This window comes from Solanum tuberosum, unplaced genomic scaffold, assembly GCF_000226075.1.
Source record: "Solanum tuberosum cultivar DM 1-3 516 R44 unplaced genomic scaffold, SolTub_3.0 scf00166, whole genome shotgun sequence".
Classification (NCBI taxonomy): Eukaryota; Viridiplantae; Streptophyta; class Magnoliopsida; order Solanales; family Solanaceae; genus Solanum; species Solanum tuberosum.
The window spans coordinates 1016058-1036563 of NW_006239094.1; the positions used below are offsets into that span (position 1 = coordinate 1016058).

Here is a 20506-nt window from a genome sequence, read left to right on the forward strand (position 1 = left end):
AAGTGATCGCGTATGACAAGTCATTTTAAAATAAATGAAGAAGTATTCCTGAATAATTATCATGTCGAACAAATAAGTTTAATTCTCCATATCCCTCTAATAAGAAAAAGACAGTTTGTAAAGGAAGCATCGACACGTTGGTAATTAAATACTGCAGATTGTACTTTTACGTTGATATTCGTGTCCAAAAGGTAATACGATGTATCAATGTGAAACATTAATTTACCCAAAACCACAAAAAGGACCTATATTTATTACATATGGGGTAACTCCATGTACACCTATATATAATAATAATAATAATAATAATAATAATAATAATAATAATAATAATAATAATAATAATAATAATAATAATAATAATAATAATAATAATAATAAATAATATACATTCATAAAGAATTGCATATATATGTAGAGACACACTTTTTAGGGTGTATAGAAATATAACTTTTTAGAGTTCAGTTCTCAGGTGAAATTTATTAGTATCTGCTCTATCATTATTAATAGGTCTCTGTTTGAGAATTATCACCAAGTGGATTGGGCTATTTTAGAAGGGTAGAGGTTTGAGACTAAAGTTATTTTAGGTAATATCTCTAAATGAATATAAGAAATATGTCTTTATTAATCGTTCGTACATATATATATATATATATATATATATATCTTTATATATCCAAATCAAAATCTCATTTCTCTTTTCCTAATTAACCGTAGTATATGATGTCAACTTCAATTTATAAATTTTATGATTTAAAATGTTTGATTTAGTATAAATATTGGATGCAAATAAAATTAGGAAAATTGTACAAAATAACAGACATTTAAATCATATTAAATGTTATAGCTACATTTAGGGAAATTCTAATTCGCAATTATAGTTTCACTCAATTTTGCTATTAGCCTGATTTGTATAATTCATCTTATTTGTATAAAATCCAGAATTTGTATGATTCGGTTCCTGATTGTTTAAGTCAAGAATTTTATGTATGCTTACCCTAACTAATTGTATACGATTTATGAAAAATTGATAATAAATTACCCTGTTTGTATACTGGCAAACGAAATTCTGAAAAAATTCTGACTGTATAAATACAGAATTTGTATATATTTATCCTATTTGTATATTCGCAAGCGAAATATAAGAACGGACATAAATATACAAACCACAGTCTTAATAGCAAATAGGTATAGGTATGGAGCACAATTATTGAAACTATAACTCAAAAGCCTTATTATGTCTATTTTATTTGCTAGTTCTAAAATTTTCTCAATAAAATTTTACTAAAACATCATGAGGCGGAGGAGATGTGAGTTTATGAGAATTCACTAGCTTTGACTTAAATTGTTAAAAAGTTAGTATTAAATAAGTATACGAAACAAATTGTGTACTTAGTAAGCGTTTGACCATAGGATATTTAAAAAAAAAATTGATTATTTAAGTTTTGCAAATAAAACTCATCACTTAAATTTTGTAAAAAAATATGTTTGACGTGAGAAAATTATCTGTGTCATATAGGGGGATTAAAGAATAACTAGTTTACATTATATTGTTGTTTATTTATTGACTAGCAGATATTTATAAAATTATACTTCCTTTTTTTTTTTTTTGGGTAAGTAAACATTTTATATACCAAGTGAACGTTACAAACCAAAATTAGCCGGTATGGACATAAGCTCCATCCTTGCTAAACCAACATTTCATATCTGCTAGCTATGTCTATGGATAATTATTCAAATTGCATAATCTAGTAGCTATTCTAGGATACCTTATACCTCTCCCATGAATGTCTTGTATTATTTGTCTAATCAAGAAACCTGCTGCCTGCTGCTTTTGTTGAAAGATCCTAGCATTACGCTCTAACAATATATGATAAATGGTGCTGGTCATTGCCATTCTATACACAAGTGTCCTACTGCTTTTTCTTTCATGTATTTTACTGCCCATTGTATCTCATTAATCCAGTAAATTATACTTCCTTTATATTATTTTATGTGATATCATTTTCTTTTTCGTTCGTCCCAAAAAGAATTTTATCTTACTATAATTAAAAACCATTTAACTTTAAGATTCCCCTTTTACCCTTAATCAATCACAAAATATTTAAAAATTATTTTAAACGACAAGTTTTAAAAGTCTTTTTCTTCTTCTTAAATACTATATCAAACTAAAAGGTGTCACAGAAGGGGTATATATTTAAAAATTCATAATAATATATATCACAACTATGTATTTATTTATTTTTAAAAAAAAACATAAATATATGTGATTTATCAATTCGACAAACGATTAGATAGAGGATATCAGTGCTTCTCTCTCTTTCTCTTTCCATTAAATTTGGTAGTCCACAGACAGAGTAGGAAAAGTGTGTTAACCTAGAGTGGAATAATAGTGTTTCTTCTTAGAGGCAAGAAAGAGAAAAGAGAGAAAATGGGAAGAGGAAGAGTAGAACTAAAGAGAATAGAGAACAAAATAAACAGGCAAGTAACTTTTGCTAAGAGAAGAAATGGTCTTCTTAAGAAAGCTTATGAGTTATCTATACTTTGTGATGCTGAAGTTGCTCTCATCATCTTCTCTAGCCGCGGAAAACTCTATGAGTTCTCTAGTGCTTCCAGGTCTTTATTCTCAACCCTATATATATGTTTTTTGTCTATACTTTTTTTGTGCGTGTTATCTTTATAACTACTTCACTAATTAACTCAAACCATATATCTCTCACCTCAATTATATATATGTTCGAGATCTGAATGTGTACGGACTCCATTTAGGTCTTCTACTTATATATACATACTAAATATAGATATATTTATTAGATAAATCATCTACCTTTATTCTCAAGATCTACTAATCTTTTCTGTATATGTATAAGAAGATCCATCCATTAGGTTGTGAAATTCTCTAAGTGGGGCTGAGTCTTGCCATCTGGTGGAAGGGTAGAATGTACGCAGACCTTACATGTTGTTTTTGAAAGATCCTCGATCTTTGTTTTTTCTTGAGCTATGTAAGTGGATTCATCTTTTTATCTAAAAAGAAAAAAAAAAGTGTCTATTTGTTCATCTAATGGATTTTCCATGGTACCAATTCACTACACTGTTGAGATTTGATTAGCAGATGTGTCAACTTTTGTTTGATTCCCTAGAAGGGAGAAAAGGCTGCTTATGCAGGCAGGGTGTTAAAGATGATATTAATATCTGCAGTAATCAATAACAGAATATATTTTAACTTAATAAACTTGAAGGTAGTTAATTATCCAGCAGATAATCTTCTGTCTCACCGTACACTATATTTATTTGTAAGAATCAAGAAATGACAAATACAATTATTATTATATCATATAAGCATAAGAATTGTTATATCAAATATTACCAAACAAAACTTACTTTCTATAACACATTTTATAAAGTAATAAATAAAAAACTGCATATATATACCTAAGAAATGTAACCCCCCCCCTCCCATAACAACAATTTATAAAAAATAAACCTTCTTTTTTGAATTTGGTAAATTAGTTTTCTATCCTTTTTAAGTATATATCTTTCTTTCTTATTTTCTTTTTATATTGGTAAAATTTTAATATTACACATTATTTTAACATATTACAAATTTTTTGTGGTGCTTAATTATTTGATACATGTAATAAACCATATATTAGCGGTATAAATCAATGACAATGCATGTAGATAAAACTTATGTATGATATATTTTGTTTTTATATATATATATATATATATATATAAATTCACTTTCTGGGGGCAAACAATTCACTATTTGATATAGTATAAATACATATGCCAGTATAAGATAATTGGAAGAAATAAAATAAAAACTAAGTTGGAAAAAATTATTTATAAAGTATATATATAATTTCTTGATCATGATACGACTACCCAAATCTTATATTCAAACTAAAATGCAAGATCAATGGTGTTTTAAATAGGGTTTTACACAAAAATCAAGATTTAACAGTGATTTACGATGAGATAATGTACGATGAGATAATGTAGCTTTTGTAAACAAGAAAACTACAAAAAATAAAAATAAAATGCAAAGACATTTTAAAGGATATAATAATGAAGATCAAAGGTAGAGAAGGGAAGATGCAGCAATATAATGAAGGTAACATGATAAAATAGTCTGGAACGAAACATTGTTTATATGATACTTTTTTTAGTTAATTTCAAAAATAATGATACATTTTCATAATTGATAAATATTTAATGATACTATCAACATTTTATCTATATTGGGTCCCATTTATTTAACCAAAACCCCACAAAGATGTGCTCTTCGATCATTCAAAATTTATTTAGTTTAAGGATAGTATTAAAACATGCAAAGTTTTCTCATATAATTCTTAAATTTTGTATCCAGTCATAATACGTCATATAAATTAGAATGAAGAGAGTAATACTTTAAAGCTTTATTTGATGACACAGTTGGAATCACAAGAAGCTAAAAGGCATAAGTTGGGAGTCATGTCCCGAGTCTACACCCTAGACGTGGTCGGCACTCCAGAATCATTACTGGCCCCAAGCAAACCCTTGGACTGACTCAACTCTCAGCAGAAGACATACTCAACAATAAAAGAACTTTTAAAAGTAAAGTTTCAACTCAATGTCTCAAAATAGATACTCAGAGCATTTTAAATAGAACATTCACTGGCCAAAAGAGACAACTCATTTAAACATTAAACACTGGAAATGAAAAAGACTCCTGAACTACTACTGTCTATTTATGAAGCCTCTAATACTATGAGGGATGTCAGGACAAGACCACCGATCATCCTAACAAAACTGAAATAATAGAAATAAATAAAGGATTCTCCAGAAGCAAGGAGGCTCACCAAACAACTCTGGACCACTTGAAATATGCAGGCCAAATGACGTCAGTACATGGAATGTATGAGCATACAAGGGGAAATCTAAAACATGACATAAGCTTGAATTGGAACTGAAGAAACATATTCACCTCATCTCAACTCGAAGTACTCAAACTCAGAAATACTCAACTCAGTTCAATATAAAAGCAACAATAAAGATGCATTATAAAAAAACTTTTAAAACTGCAGATTACAACTTAATGTATTTAAAAAATACAATAATAACTCAGTTTGTATGTAAAGATACAAAATAACTCAATTTGAGAGATTCTCTAACCGACAACCATTACTATGAGCTATGTGATGATACAACATCTCTCCTACTCTGCTAGAACTGTCCTATACCTTGCAGGGGTATAGAACTCCTCAACTAAGTGGATCCACTAAGCTATGCTTAAAAAGCAATAAAGAATCATTTAAAAAGTATGACCATTTCTACCCACATTGACTACATGGTTTATGAGGACTTTGAGTTATTTGAACTTGTCCCCATATCGGTGCTCAATACTACTCCCAAAATATAACTCAGCTCATATATTTAAAAATATTTCCTCATCCTCAAACTTTTGAGATTATTACTCAAAAGGTTTCTCTTAAAAGAGATAGTACTCAAAACTCCTCATGAACTCATTTGAAAATAGATGTTTCCTCTCATTTTAAATGTAAAAACATTTACTCTTGGGAATACTTAGTTTCCATATATCATTTTGAAAAAAATGAACTCAACTCTACTCATCCTCATACTCAAGTACTCAAGTCTTAAAACAAGATTTAAAAGATTATAAAAGACTTCTCAAAATGACTCAAAAGAACTCTCAAGACTTTATTCCTAACTCTATCTTGAATTTGAATTATGAATTCAATGGTTATGATTCATGTTACGAAGGATCTCTCGATGTTTAGATGTAGTTTAGAGTAGTTAGAATCGGTAAGAGAGAAGGGATACATTTTAAAAGGACTTAGATAGAGCAAACGACTGAAAAAGGGTGGGGGCAAGCGACCCTAGCGCACTGCTGGCACGGGGCGCCAACCCCTAAACTTCAGAGACTCAAATATGGCGCACTGCTGGCGCGCCATGCCAGACCTTCTAGTGCATCTGGGGCTCGCCGCGCCAGCCCTTTCCCAGGTCAATTCGACGAATTTTTCCTCTCATTTTATGATCCTAATTCTTCTAGAATCGATTGATTTCCTCAAATTTTCGTTATATTCAATTACCCAATACAAGTACACGAGAATCTACTAAAAAACAACCCTCAAACTCATAGCGTTTATCTCAAGAACTCATCAAACTCATCATAAGCAATTTAAAAATGAAACTTCAAGAAAATTCATCAAGAACTCAAATCATTCAACTTCGAGAATGAAATTACGAATAAAATCACATGATTGGTGCGTGGGTGAACGGACCCAACACTATGAGAACTCACATACCTCGATTTGGCGAAGCAAATCCTCGATTCACAAGAAATCTTGATCGTTCTTCCTTTTCTCTTCTTGAACTTCTCTCTAAAACCCTAAGCGTATTTAGGATTGTGAAAACCGACCCAAATCAGTTTAGACCCCTAAAATATTACTAAAAATGTTAAAGGCTGATGGGGTAAGGAAAAAAACAAAATACCTCTCATTAATTCGGATAACTTTCCTTAACTGGACAGACTAACTTTAAATGGTCATATCTCCCTCATCTAAACTCAAAACTTAGCAAACTCGGTGGTGTTGGAAAGAGGATTCAAAGACCTTTCATTTGATATCTTATGGGCCACCTAACTCATCCGGTAATGAAAGTTATGGTTATTTGAAGTTGACCGAAAGCTCACAACTTAAGCTTAACTTGAACAAATCTTAAATTAGCTCTTTCCAATTTAGTTCTTTCTAAATTTAACTCTTTGCTAAGGAAGGATGTTACATTGGGGTTGCTCAATGCATAGTTTTTTGGCTTGTTTTAAGCATTTTAAAACTTATTTCAAGCACTTTCTAAACATTGCTAAACACGGAAAAAAGATAAATAATGTTTAAAAATTGATATGATCAGCTTAAAAGTCAACTCATATACCTTTGAAGTCAAAATCCCCAATTCGAGCTTTCAAATCACTTTGATTTTGTGGATGAAATTATACTGAAGTTGAATATATCACCATAGGGGGTTAGTAAATTAATACCTTTGATTATTTGGTAGAAATATGTATCTTAGATTATCCTAATGAGCTCCACTTTTAAAATGGGAAAAACCTCATATGAAGTTCATCACTATTCATTATATATCACATTTATTCATTTTACGTGATCGCAATTAGGACCTCGCGATTGTGGGGTCTGATAGTTGACTAGTTGTCTCTGATATTGCAATTTCGACGCATGAGACACCAACAAAAAGTTTACAAATGTTCAATTGTGCCTAATTACCCTTGAGTGTTGAGTTTTCAACAAGGCCTAAATAGGTATACAAAACTATGTCAATCTTCAAAACGCAAATCTAATTATATGTTAACAAGATTAGTGGTATACATCTTCCATATTAACTCTTATTCATTCTTGAACAAACTAAGAATGTGCACCTAAGGTCTCAAACAACAGTGGGTACTTTGTTTGTATGTCTTCCTTTGTCTCTTAAGTCTCTCGTCTTCTCCTGTCGATGCTTCCTCTAAATACATTAATCAAAGGAAAAACTTTCGGCCTCAACTTGCAAACTTGTCTATCTAAAATTGTTAACGAAGTTTCTTCATTAGACAGACTCTCATTTCTTGAATGTTATAATCTGATATGCCATGACTATCATCTTGAACATACTTCTTAACCATCAAAAGATCCTAAACTAGATGCATGTCATGTTAGGAGACAAATTAAGCTTGTATATAACTACACCAACATGCTTTAGGATCTCATAAGATCCAATATACCTTGGGCTCAACGTTTTTTCTCAAACCCTTTTACACCCTTCATTGGTGATACTTTTAGAAGTGCATACTTACCTTTCATAAACACATGGCATGTCTTTGCATATTAGTATAAGATTTCTGCCTAGCTAATTTATGATATCCAAAGTTGGCCCCGAATAATCTAGACCTTACTCCAAGGTCTGTTGTACTTACTCTAGGTCTAATAACTTAACATTGTCTGGTTCAAATCAAGGAAATAAAGAATGACATTGATGACCATATCATGTCTCAAATAGTGTCATCTCAATACTACGTTGATAACGTTTATCGTAAGCAAACAAAAGCTAAAGGAAAATAATCGTCCTAATGACCTCCAAAGTATCGTCTAGAAATTAAATACTCTGTTAGATCGTCCATTAGTTTGTGAGTGAAATATTGTGCTAAGCTCGACTTGTGGACCCTACTTCTTATGGGAAAATTGCTGAAATTGGGAATCCCTATCTTAGATGATAAAACAAGTTATCCTTGCAAGTATATATATCGTGCCAAATACTCCACAAAATAAGTAGTCATGACTATTATGAAATGCACAAACATGGTAATGTTTTCAACAACCATCAAAATTGAGTCATGCTTCTTCAACTGTGGCAAGTCTACCATGAAGTCCAGTGTGATACGATGCCACTTCCACTCTAGAATAACCAAAGTTTGTGCTTTAGTGCTCACACTTGACCTGCTCATAGTTAAAGCAACTAAATACATGCTCTACTCTGAGATTCTGTATCCCTTCTCACTAATACTGTTACTCCCCGAGCCTACACTCTGGACGTAATTGGCACTCGAAAATCTTTGCTGGTTCCCAAGCGAATTCTTGGCCTGGCTCATTACTCGGCGGAAGACTTACTCAAGCAAAATGAAAACTCATGATGCAAAAATAACTTTAAAAAAAACTTAATTTAAACTCAACTCCAATAATCGTTTGAAAATAATTTAACAAGTATTAGTTAAATGCCTCATGAACTCAAAATATTACAACAACAAAGGGAATAATGATAGACTCCTTGGCTTCAAAACTATCTATGAAGCCTCTACTATTACAAAAGGATTATCGGGACAAGACACATGGCATCCTAACAAACTGAAAGAAAAAGGGGAACCCTCTGAAAGTAAGGAGGCTCACCAAAGCTAACTGGAACTGCAAGTGGTATCAACAGAGTGTCTGTTGATGAACCTGAATACCTGTATCTGCATCATAAAAAGATGCAGGCCAAATTGCGTTAATACATTGAATGTACGAGCATGTAAGGGAAATTCTAAAACCTAAACATAAGCTTGATCAACTAATAGAAAAGAAACATACTTACCTCTTCTCAAACTCACTCAACTCAACTCAAACTCTACTCAAGGATAGGATACTCAACTCAAGAATAAGATACTCAACTCAAAGATAAGAAACTCAACTCGAAGATACTCGGCTCAAGGTACTCAACTCAAAGATACTCAAGGATAAAGCAACAATAAAGGATGTCATATATGGAAAGCTTCTAAAACAACAGATAATAACTCAATTGCATGTAGAATTACAATAACTCAATTGTATGTAAAAGTACAATACTAACTCTTATGTGGGAGATTCTCTAATCGACAACCATCACTATGAGCAATGTGATGATACAACGTCTCGCCCATGCTGCCCGAGTTGTCTTATACCTTGCTGGAGTATAGGACATCCTCAACTAAGTGGATCTACTAAGCTATGCTTAAAAAGTAATAAGGAATCATCTAAAAAGTATGACCCTTTACCCATGTTGGCATACATGGTTTATGGGGGCTGTGAGTTATCTGAACTCTCCCTCATATCGGTGCTCAATACTACTCCCAATAATATATACTCATGCTCATATGTTTAAAAACATAACTCTTCATCGATTTGAGATAATTACTCAAAGGATTCTCTTAAAAAAGATAGTGCTCAAAACTCGTCATGAACTCATTTGGAAATCAATGTTTCCCCTCGTTTTAAATATAAAAACATTTACTATGGGAATATTTAGTTCCCATATATTCATGTTAAAAAAAATAAAACTCAACTCTCCTCATCCTCATACTCAAGTGCTCAAGTCTTAAAACAAATTATAACTAATTGTAAAAGACTTCTCAAAATAGGGTTCATGCCGAATTATGAACGTGAACGACTCAATTCAAGATTTTCAATAACCATATATAGAACTCAATACTTGGAACTCAACAACTCCAGAACTCAAGGACTCAATGATACTACTCATCTCAAGAATTCTTGACTCATAGGGTTCTTGCGGAATTATGGGCATGAACAACTCAACTCAATGACCTTCATGTATAACATATGGTAGTCCCATAATTAGGAATATAATCTCAAAAGGATTAGGAACTCAATAATCAAGAACTTAGAACTCGAAGATATTACTCCTCTCATAGATACTCAATTTATGGAGTTCACGCGGAATTATGGGTATGAACGACTCGACTCAAGGATCTCAATAATAATAAGGACTCATGAATACACTCTTCTCATTCTCATACTCACTTACTCGAGTCCTGAAATAAATTATAAGTAATTGTAGAAAACTCCTCGAACAGACTCAGAATGACTCCCTCGAACTTTACTCTTAACTCTACCTTGAATTATGAATTATGAATTCAAGGATCATGATTAGGGTATATAGGATTTCTCAATGATTAGATGAATTTTAGATAGTTGATGATAAGAAACGGGGGAAGACACAAACTGGGGAGCATGTGCGCGATGCAGAGGAGGATTATTATTTTTGGTCGCGAAAATAAATTTTGGGACAACGGAGTCTGTATCCTCTCCGCGACATGGAGAGAGGTGCTCGAATGGGTATTGAAATATTGGAAAGTCTCCGCGACGCGGACCTGGAGCATAATTTTACCCGATCTTTTATTCCTCTCCAAAACTCGATTCAACTCATACTCACTGCAATTCTAAGGTCAAAATTCATGAATTCTTATAACCCAGAACAGTTTCAGCGAAATCCACACAAGGAACTATCAATTTATTCAACTCATTCGCAAACTCTCGCCTCAAGAACTCAAAACAACACTCCATTACCACTTAAATTCTAAAAAATTTCAAGTACTCAACAATTCAACATCAAGAATGAATTAATAGGTAAAAGATTACATGATTGGCGTGAGGGCAAACAAACTCAATACTATGGAAGCTTAAATACCTGGAAGAACAATGTTCTTGAAGAAACTTGAAGGAGAATCTTGGAAGATGAACCCTAGCTTTAGTGTTTCTTGAAGTTTCTTGAGCGTAGAAATTTTGGAGCGAATGAGAGGGTTTGATTATGAAAACTGATTTTTCTACACGTTTAGGGTAACTTAGATGACTTCCTAAGGGTTTTTAGGACTAAAATACCCTTAAAAATAAATAAAATGAGCTGAAAGTCGGAATAATTTTCTAGCGGGTAGTGAGGTCCGTATTGGCTCCATAACGCGGACCCATCGCGGACCTGTTGCCATGCTCGCGCGTATTTATTTAATCAGTTATAACTTTTTACTCAAAGCTTTGATTGAGGCAAAATTTGTGGTGTTGGAAAGAGGACTCGAAGACCTTCGATTTGATAGGTTATGGGCCACCCAATTCTTTATGTGCTAAAAGATATGGTTGATTGAAGTTGACCCTAAACTTAAGAAAATTGATGCGTGACTTGAACGAATTTCTCTCCAATTCTTTTTTAAACTTGAGGTGCTACATCTAGTGACCTTAACACCTAAGAAATATTAAAATTTCTCGATAAAATCTTATTCACAAACGAAGAATGGTTCGAGTCTTAGCTCAAAAATTTTGGAGTGTTACAAATCAATTGATGAATGTCTTGATACATCGTTGTAGTGCTAGGACAAATATAATATCTCGAATTGTGTACCTCATCAAGTAACAAATGCCTCGACTCATCCATATGGGTACACACAAATGATCACACTTGTAAATTAAAGTACCCCATTATTATCAATCATGAAGCTAAACTCTTTGTCATAATTCTTTACCAACTCGATCATCTTTGTTGTCGCAAAATCAAATTCTCTAATTAGAGATGTACTTTAAACTCTTGTGATTACTATAGACGTCACATAGTCCACTATACAAGTCATAATGCCAAATCTTCAGACTCTAAATCATGTGTGAGATAAATATTCTGGTGATTCTTTAGTTGCCTCGAAGTATAGGCTATCATTTTTTTGTTATGTATCAAAATACACTCAAGGCCTATGCGTAAAATATCATAGTACAGTAAAACCTCACTAAATTAATACTCGATTAATTAATAACCTCTCTAAGATAATATTTTCTCCGGTCTCAATTTGGGTCAATGGAAAATATTACTCATTTCGATGTGTATCTAGTCCTAAAAGTTGTCTTGGAGATATCCTCTTTCTTGATCTTCAACTGATAATACTCATCTCTCAAATAAATCTTAGAAAGCACATCGTATCCTACAATTGCTCAAACAAATCTTTAATAATTGTTCTAAATGGTAAATTTGTTCTAATATGTAAAATAATACACATGCGCATAAAATCAATGTGTTCAGAATTATGCCTTTCCATCTAAAAAAGTGAATATTTGACATTTTACAAGTTTTAAATGCAGCTTTTTTGCTTTAAAGATATGGTTAATTAGTATGAACGAAAACATTTATTTGCTTATTGTTCGACTGTTGGTAAGTACAAAATATTATTTTCAAAAATATATGTAGATAATCTATTTAAACACTATGGGGTAGGGGTGGGGTAGGAGTGTCACGGTGGGATCGGAGCTATAGGGGTGAGGCTGGTAAAAACTATCAGAGTGGTATGCCAGTTATAGAACTTATTATTTTTTCTCCCTCAATTTTCCTCATATTTAAAGAAGTTATTTTCCTAAAAAAAAGGTAAAAATTCACAACTTTCGACCAAACAAACATAAAAAAATTAAAGTGAAAAAGGTTTTCCTCCCTACCAAACACACATATAAATTATAGGCATAATACATAAACATGACCCTTAACTTGGCTTCAGCGGATAACTATGCCCTTCAACTTTGAGTGTGCACAAGTAGACATTTAACTTGTATAAAATTGGACAAGTAGACACACGTGTCTTACATGACATAATACACGTAGGATGCCACGTAGGATACATAATTGTGATGTAGGGTGCCATGTAGGATGAATGTGTCTATTTGTTCAATTTTATACAAGTCTAAGTGCCTATTTGTGCACACCCAAAATTAAAGGTCATAGTTGTCAGCTAATGCTAAGTTAAGGGTCATGTTTATGTATTATACCTAAATTATAATAGTGTTTTCCTTTTTGGTTCAGGTGATGATCCTTTTTCTATTTTACAACATATATGAAATGAAATAATTTGAGCATTGAACGTAACTAGCCTCATTTTTTAATTATTGTGATATGTAGAGTAGTTCAAAACCACATAGATATCTCTTGATGCATTTCTATAATTGATATGAGATTATATATAATTCAACAGCAGCATGCATGTTGGGAAAATGACTAATAACTTATCTTTTATATAAAATTGTTGAAGCATGATGACAACACTTGAAAAGTATCAACAATGCAGTTATGCATCTTTGGACCCGATGCTACCCGTTAGTGATACTCAGGTATTGTTTTTCTACTTTATCTTGTATATTTTAGCTATGATTATTTGATAAGCTATATATCTGTAAAACTGTTATTATGATCTTACATTCTGACACAATATGATTATAAGATAAATTTCATATATGCTCATATACTACTTAGGTTGAACTCATTTAGTGTTGTATTTGCTACGTTTCTTTCAAGATATATATACTGTAGTTAAACAAAAACAATTATGTTGTTGTAAGTGATTATTTTAAACATTATGTTGGTTCCACTTTATAGTGATTTTGATTATGTTTGGTGAATACTATTCTAATATTGCATAGAATTAGTTAAGAGATAGTATTTGAGTTTTTTTTTCCCTAAAGCCTAACAAAATACATGGAAAATACGTAAAGATAATTATGCTGGGAAGGTAATTCAAGTACAACATGGTTCCATACGTGACATATTTACACATATAGTGGAACCAAAAGAGCAATTTTCCCTAACATCATTTCCTAAATGTCAAGCGCTTGATTCTTTTTTATGGACATGAAAATTCGTTTTTGATATGGGTGGCAGTGAGATTCAATTTTTCTACCTGCTTTGATATCATGTTGAACCGTGTGATTACCTCATTTAAAAATTTAAGCTATTAAAGAGAGTATATTTTTATTAATTAGTTGTATTTCTCAACGCTTTTTTCTTTCAACAGATGAACTACAATGAGTATGTGAGGCTAAAAGCTAGAGTTGAGCTCCTTCAACGTTCTCAAAGGTAAGATATTAGTTAGAGCTGTCAATATGGGTTAGGCCCGTTGGGCTGGCCTGGTCTAACCCGTGATTTGATAGGGCTGTGTTATGATTTTTGGATTCCATTTAAGAAAAGAGCTTTTTAGCCCGGCCTGAATAAGCCTGTCGATTTGTGGAGCTTGAGAAATATGGATAGGGTCGGCCCGTGGGCCAAATAAAAATTAATTAAAAAATAAAAATAAAATAGAGTATTAAAAATAATAGGAGTCTACACTCAAAATCTGTTTAAAGTTTGACATATTACAATTTAAATACAAATTATGTTTATAAAATATGTAATACATAAAATAAAATTTCTAGGGAATTGCTACATAGGCCATAGCCTATGGAATATTATCATAATTTTTGTGTTTTATTATGATCATTGGAAAATAATTAGGTTAATATTTCTATTTAGCTATTTATGTTTTTACTTGAAATCAAACTTAATAAATATTATATAGATAATTTTATTTGTGTATTTGATTAACAAGTAGTAACACTAATCGATATTTATGATAATATTTTTAAATAATAATTTAATTAAAAAATTATAAAAAATAAAATTTTAAGAAAAGAGGGCTAGCCCAGCAAAGCCCATAGCCCACACACTTGTGGGCTGGGCCGACCATTTTCTGGGGGCCATAAAAAATGGGCTAGCCCGGCCTGGCCCTCGATATTTATGATAATATTTTTAAATAATAATTTAATTAAAAAATTATAAAAAATAAAATTTTAAGAAAAGAGGGCTAGCCCAGCAAAGCCCATAGCCCACACACTTGTGGGCTGGGCCGACCATTTTCTGGCCCACATAAAAAATGAGCTAGCCCGGTCTGGCCCGTCAAATTGCAAAGCCTGTATAAGTTAGCCCGAATGGGATGGGCCAGCCCATATTGACAACTCTAATATTAGTGATGTAATTAAATCACCCTGAAAGTCTATTTGTGAAAAATAATTTTAGTTAGCTTTACATAAGTTTTTGATTTGTGAAAATTATTATGGCTTTAATAGAAATATTCTTGGAGAGGATTTGGGCACACTAAACTCGAAAGAACTTGAGCAACTTGAGCACCAATTGGATGCGTCTTTGAAGAAAATTAGATCAAAGAAGGTATATCCAAATACTTCAACTTAAATATTGTAAGGATTTAATGGCATGTGTCACGCTTATCTATTCTTTAGTCACAACCTGTCCTTAACAATGTGCCATGCGCCCTCGATAGTCATCTTTGTCTTTTTGTGTGTCTGAGTGGGACCTTTCCTCGTAAATTTTCTTCTTTGAGGCATGATTAGGGGGTGAGATTTTCCTCTTCAATGGTATGGTACCAGAACGATATTTTTCGTACACAGATTTGAGAGCATTTAGCTAGCCTATCTCTCCATTTCCGCTTTTCTTGCTCCACCAATAAACTTCTGTAGCAATAATAGGTCATGTGTTAGCATCTTAGGAAGTCGTGATATGATAAACACAAGCATACACACATTAGTTTGACTTGATACAAAGTTTAAGAAAGAGAAAGACTAATACCTAGTGAGAGGGTCTTTTGGCTTCCTCTAGCTAGGTCATGTGAAGCTTAGCTTACTTTAGCAGTCATGTGATTTTGAAATTCGTGGTCTAAAATACATAATAGAAGTTTGCATGGCTAAAAATAATTTCATTAAGAAAAAATATAAAAATGTGTCATTCTTTTTGGGACTGAATACAAAGAAAAGATGGAGGAGTATGATTTTGGTGTAAAGTTCATTTTCCAACAATCAGTTATAATGTGTAAGTGCACACTTTGTCAGACTCAATCTATGCTGGATCAGCTGGCAGACCTTCAAGAAAAGGTACACTACCTTAACCTCACAAAATTCATTTATATATCCCATCACAAGCATATCATAAAATTCTAATATATAAATATATTAGGAGCAAATGCTGGAAGAAGCAAATAAACAACTTAGAAACAAGGTACGTATATATGTGTTAATTAATTAAGTTGTTTCTGTATTTTTAATGAATAATTGTTTGTGATCAGCTGGAAGAAAGTGCAGCTAGAATTCCACTTGGATTGTCATGGGGAAATAATGGAGGACAAACAATGGAATACAATCGACTCCCTCCACAAACTGCACAACCTTTCTTTCAACCTCTCGGTTTGAATTCTTCATCTCCTCAACTCGGGTACGTAAAACCCCTTATGTCCCATTCCTATTTTATATGACTTAATTTGACTTGACACGGAGTTTAAGAAAGAAAGAAAGAAAGACTTTTGTCTAATATATATATATATGTGTGTGTGTGTGGCTGTACTAAATGAGTATGTTAAAGTTAAATTATTACATACTATAGCAATGCGTCGTTCTTTTTGAAATTGACTAAAAAGCTGGAAAGTAAGTCATATCAATTGGAACAGAGGAAATAATTGTTTCATATGGAAAGCTTAGAAAGCTTCTCACTATGTCAGTGAGAATCCGTTTCTTTAATGAACTGTGGTTTGGTGAAAATGAATGAGAAAAATCATTTGTTTTTAGCAGTGAGAAAAATATTTGTTTTTAGTAGTATGAGGAGAGGATAGTCCGCATAGATAATCCTTAACTTTGTGGATAAATAAACTGTTTTTGATAGATTAATATCGTCTCAAAATAAAAAAAATCCGAAGCGTGATTGCAAGAAAAGAATAATATGTATGCTGGAAATATCTATAATACACTCATATTTATTGCTGTCCATGCAGATACAATCCAAATATGGGTGCAAATCATGAGGTTAATGCAGCAACAACTGCTCATAATATTAATGGATTCATTCCAGGGTGGATGCTGTAATGGATTAACATAGTAATTTGTTATCCCTTTTTCTTCTTGCATTGTATGAACTAATATAATATAATTAATCTTGTTTTTGGGGTGGCCACTAATCTGTATTTAGCAACTCATAATTATTGTTGAAGTAGTGAGGAGAATAATTCACTCAACTTGTTATAAATATAACAACTGCCGGCCCCATCTCAACTATGCAAAAACATCTAAATGCTATGTAATTTTTGCATGACATCTTGGAATTGATGATATATATATATATATATATATATAGAGGCAATATTTTTGTTTATCATTTTGTCCAAGTTTCATTACATGCAGGGTTAAGATTAGTGATGCTTGTATTGTGATGTTAACAAATATTATTCAGTGTATAGAATTGTAGCATATCCTTTGAGAATTAATCTATTGTGATTCTCTATATGGACGTGTATACAGAGTTAACCTTGTTGAATATAATAAATGGTTACTTTTGATGTTTCACAAATAACTATACAACAATCATATCGGTCATGCGACTAACATAATTGCAAAAATGTTGTGCAAATACTGAAAGAATGTATATGAGAACAATTAATTAAATAATCATAGTAGAAAAAAGATAAAATAATGAAAAATAGAGTTCACTGAATTCACAGTGTCATGTTTTAAAGGAAATTATTTCCCTCAAGCATTCCAAGTTATGGAATATATCCGCACACGATAGAACAATTTATTTCAGCAAAATAGCGCTAAACCAAATTTTGAAAAACTTCTAAAAACATTTATAATTCATATCATTACTTTTTAAAACATAAATATCTCATATAACGATTATTCTCATAAACATAAAATTTATCATTACTTCAAATGAATTCCTACTTTACCATTTACATTCACCAAATTAATTACTTTTTATCAAATTTATTAACCAACAAAATTTATTACTACACCATTCAAATGAACTAATTGCCCACTCCAATTAACCTCTTTCGAGCATCAACCGGAGACCGAAAGTAGGAATTAAGTTTGCAACCTTAACCCTTAAGTTAACCCCATGGTTATTAAACCAAATTCATGTATGAATAACAACAAAACAGAGCATAGTACAATACCACTATATTAAATCAACATCCGGCCTCATTGAGCACCCCTAGATCTTGGGATTTTAGCTACCCATCACAAAAAGTAAAGAGATTATACCTTCTATGTAAGTAGCCATGGGTTACTTGAAATCAATCAATTACAAGTAAACCCACTTTGGATTCAACTTCAATTTATCAAATTCAAACTTCAAGTTGTAAAACCCCGAAAGCTAGAAAAGTGTTCTAAAATCTCTCAACTGTTCTCTCCAAAAAGAACTTTCGAAACTCAAAACGTAACTTAAAAAATCTGTATCCTTTGAGCTATTTATACTTTCCCAAAATCCATTTTTGCGATTGAATCAGTGACATTAGTTGGGATCTCCAAAGCTGTTCGGCGAATCACCCTTCTCCCCTCAGCTCACCTTATAATGCTCTAGGCTTCATGTGTTTGAACCTCAGTTGGCGAACTCGATTGAGTCAGCCTTTCACCTTTGGTGAATTGTCGATTACCACCTTCGTTCACCTTTTGAGCATTCAATATTTGCTTTGCACACTGTCGCTTTGGGCGATTTGCGTGAGGATCGTCGTTCTCATTCGGCGCATCACCATCTCTACTGGAGTCTGCCGACCATCTTTGATAGACAAAAGTGCTATGCACTATTAATTTGGCCGAGGTCGTGCTCAGTTGGCGATCCTCCCTTCTTGTTAGGCCATCAACAATGTTTATTTTGTACTTCTTTTTGTATTTTTGGTCATTCTTTCAAACATCAGTATGTGCCTTGTCTAATTGCCTTTAGCTGCAAATAATCAACATTCTATTAGAATAGGAAAAAATTAGGCATTCATGAGGACATTAATAATTGAGCTAAATGAACCTTAAATGAGTGCAAATCTACCACTCATCATGTTGGTCCTTACAAAATTATAAGACGGTAAGGTGGCCTATGAGCTGGATTTACCTACAAAATTGGCATCAGCTCATGAAGTGTTTCATATGTGCTTATTGAAGAAACGTATTGGTGATGATCCGACTTCAGTTGTGCCTTTAGAGATTGTTGGTGTGAGATATTCTCTTACGAAGAGGTCCTAGTCGAAATTCGTTCCTATCACATTTTTAAATTGAGAAACAAGGAAGTCACTTAAGTGAAAGTCCTTTAGAAGAATCAGTTAGATAAGGGAGCTATTTGGGAAGCAGAATTATATATGATAGCCAAGTACCCCCTACATCTTTCCGTCCAGTTCAGTTACAGTGTGAGCTAATAGTTCCTCCTTAGCAATTCCATTCAACTCTATATCTTTCGGTTATTTCCCATGTCTTAGTCTGCCTACTCTTTACAAGTTAGTTAGGCTTTTTTCTAGGATGAATGTTCCCTAGGGATGATATTGTAACGCCCCAAAAGTTCTAAGGTTCAGATCATGGGAGTTCAGAAATTTAAGTCTGCAAAAAAGTTGGGTTTTACGGACTCAATCTACGTGCCGCAGAAGGAACCACGGACCGTATATAGGACCCGTATATCAACTTAAGAAAGCAAGGATTTTAGCCTAAGTTTGACGAAAGATGTTTATGGGTCGTAAAATGGACTACAGATAAGGTCCCATGAAACAAACTCCTGGAACTTCGGTTTAGCCTGACATTTACCATCATTGTTTATGGTCCATATGTGAAAGCACATACCATAGACATGTCTCATAAATGGAACTTCAGAGACTCAAAAATGGCATAATTTCCACGAGAGGTATCTACGGCCCATAGATCAATTCACGGACCGTAGATGGTCTCATGAAAGTTGTCGATGTTGATTTTGTTTCAAGGTTATTTTGGTATTTTTCCACACTTTTAGTTTCTATAATATGTTATTTTAGCCTATATTAAGTGAGATTAATGGAATTTCTTTACCTAACCCTCCTCATTCATGCCTAATACCTAAAAACAAAATTCATTACGCTCAAGTTTCCTTTTAAGCAAGAACTAGGGTTCTTCACCTTCAAGCTCCAGTTCAAGAAATCAAGCTACGACTTCCATTTCAGGTATGTGGAATATCATCAATGGGTATCCTTTTACTCATTGAGTCCTTAAGTAAATCTAATATTTCACTTAATGATTTCTACAAAAATTAGGGTTCTTGTCACGACCCAAGCCTAGGGCCTAGACGTGACCGGCGAATGGGGAAACCGAAGGAACCCCAAACAAGCCTCATAGCGTATCATTACACATCTTTGGTCGCGGAAGCAATTAAAATGACCATAAGCAATAAGCATAATCAAAGGGGGAAATCGGGACTAAGGGAGCAAGAGAAAAAGAAGAAGAAATGATACATAAATACCATAGATGAGTCAAGCTCAAGCATAATACACAACTTGTCCAACACCACCTCTAAACATGAGTACTTAGCGGGGGCCAAGACAAACTACCGGGCTCACCCTCATAGACAAAACATAACTAAAAAGAAA

The 20506-nt window shown here is 32.8% G+C and overlaps 1 protein-coding gene across 1 annotated transcript; it reads left to right on the forward strand.

Moving 5' to 3' along the window:
- Positions 1 to 2343: 2343 nt before the first annotated feature.
- Positions 2344 to 17035, forward strand: LOC102584424 (MADS-box protein CMB1-like). Its single transcript, XM_006354040.2, has 8 exons — positions 2344 to 2616; positions 13352 to 13430; positions 14111 to 14172; positions 15198 to 15297; positions 15975 to 16016; positions 16099 to 16140; positions 16208 to 16353; positions 16907 to 17035. Exons 1-8 carry the CDS (start codon positions 2432 to 2434, stop codon positions 16995 to 16997), a joined length of 747 nt encoding a protein of 248 aa, XP_006354102.1. The 5' UTR covers positions 2344 to 2431; the 3' UTR covers positions 16998 to 17035.
- The last annotated feature ends 3471 nt before the right edge of the window (positions 17036 to 20506 follow it).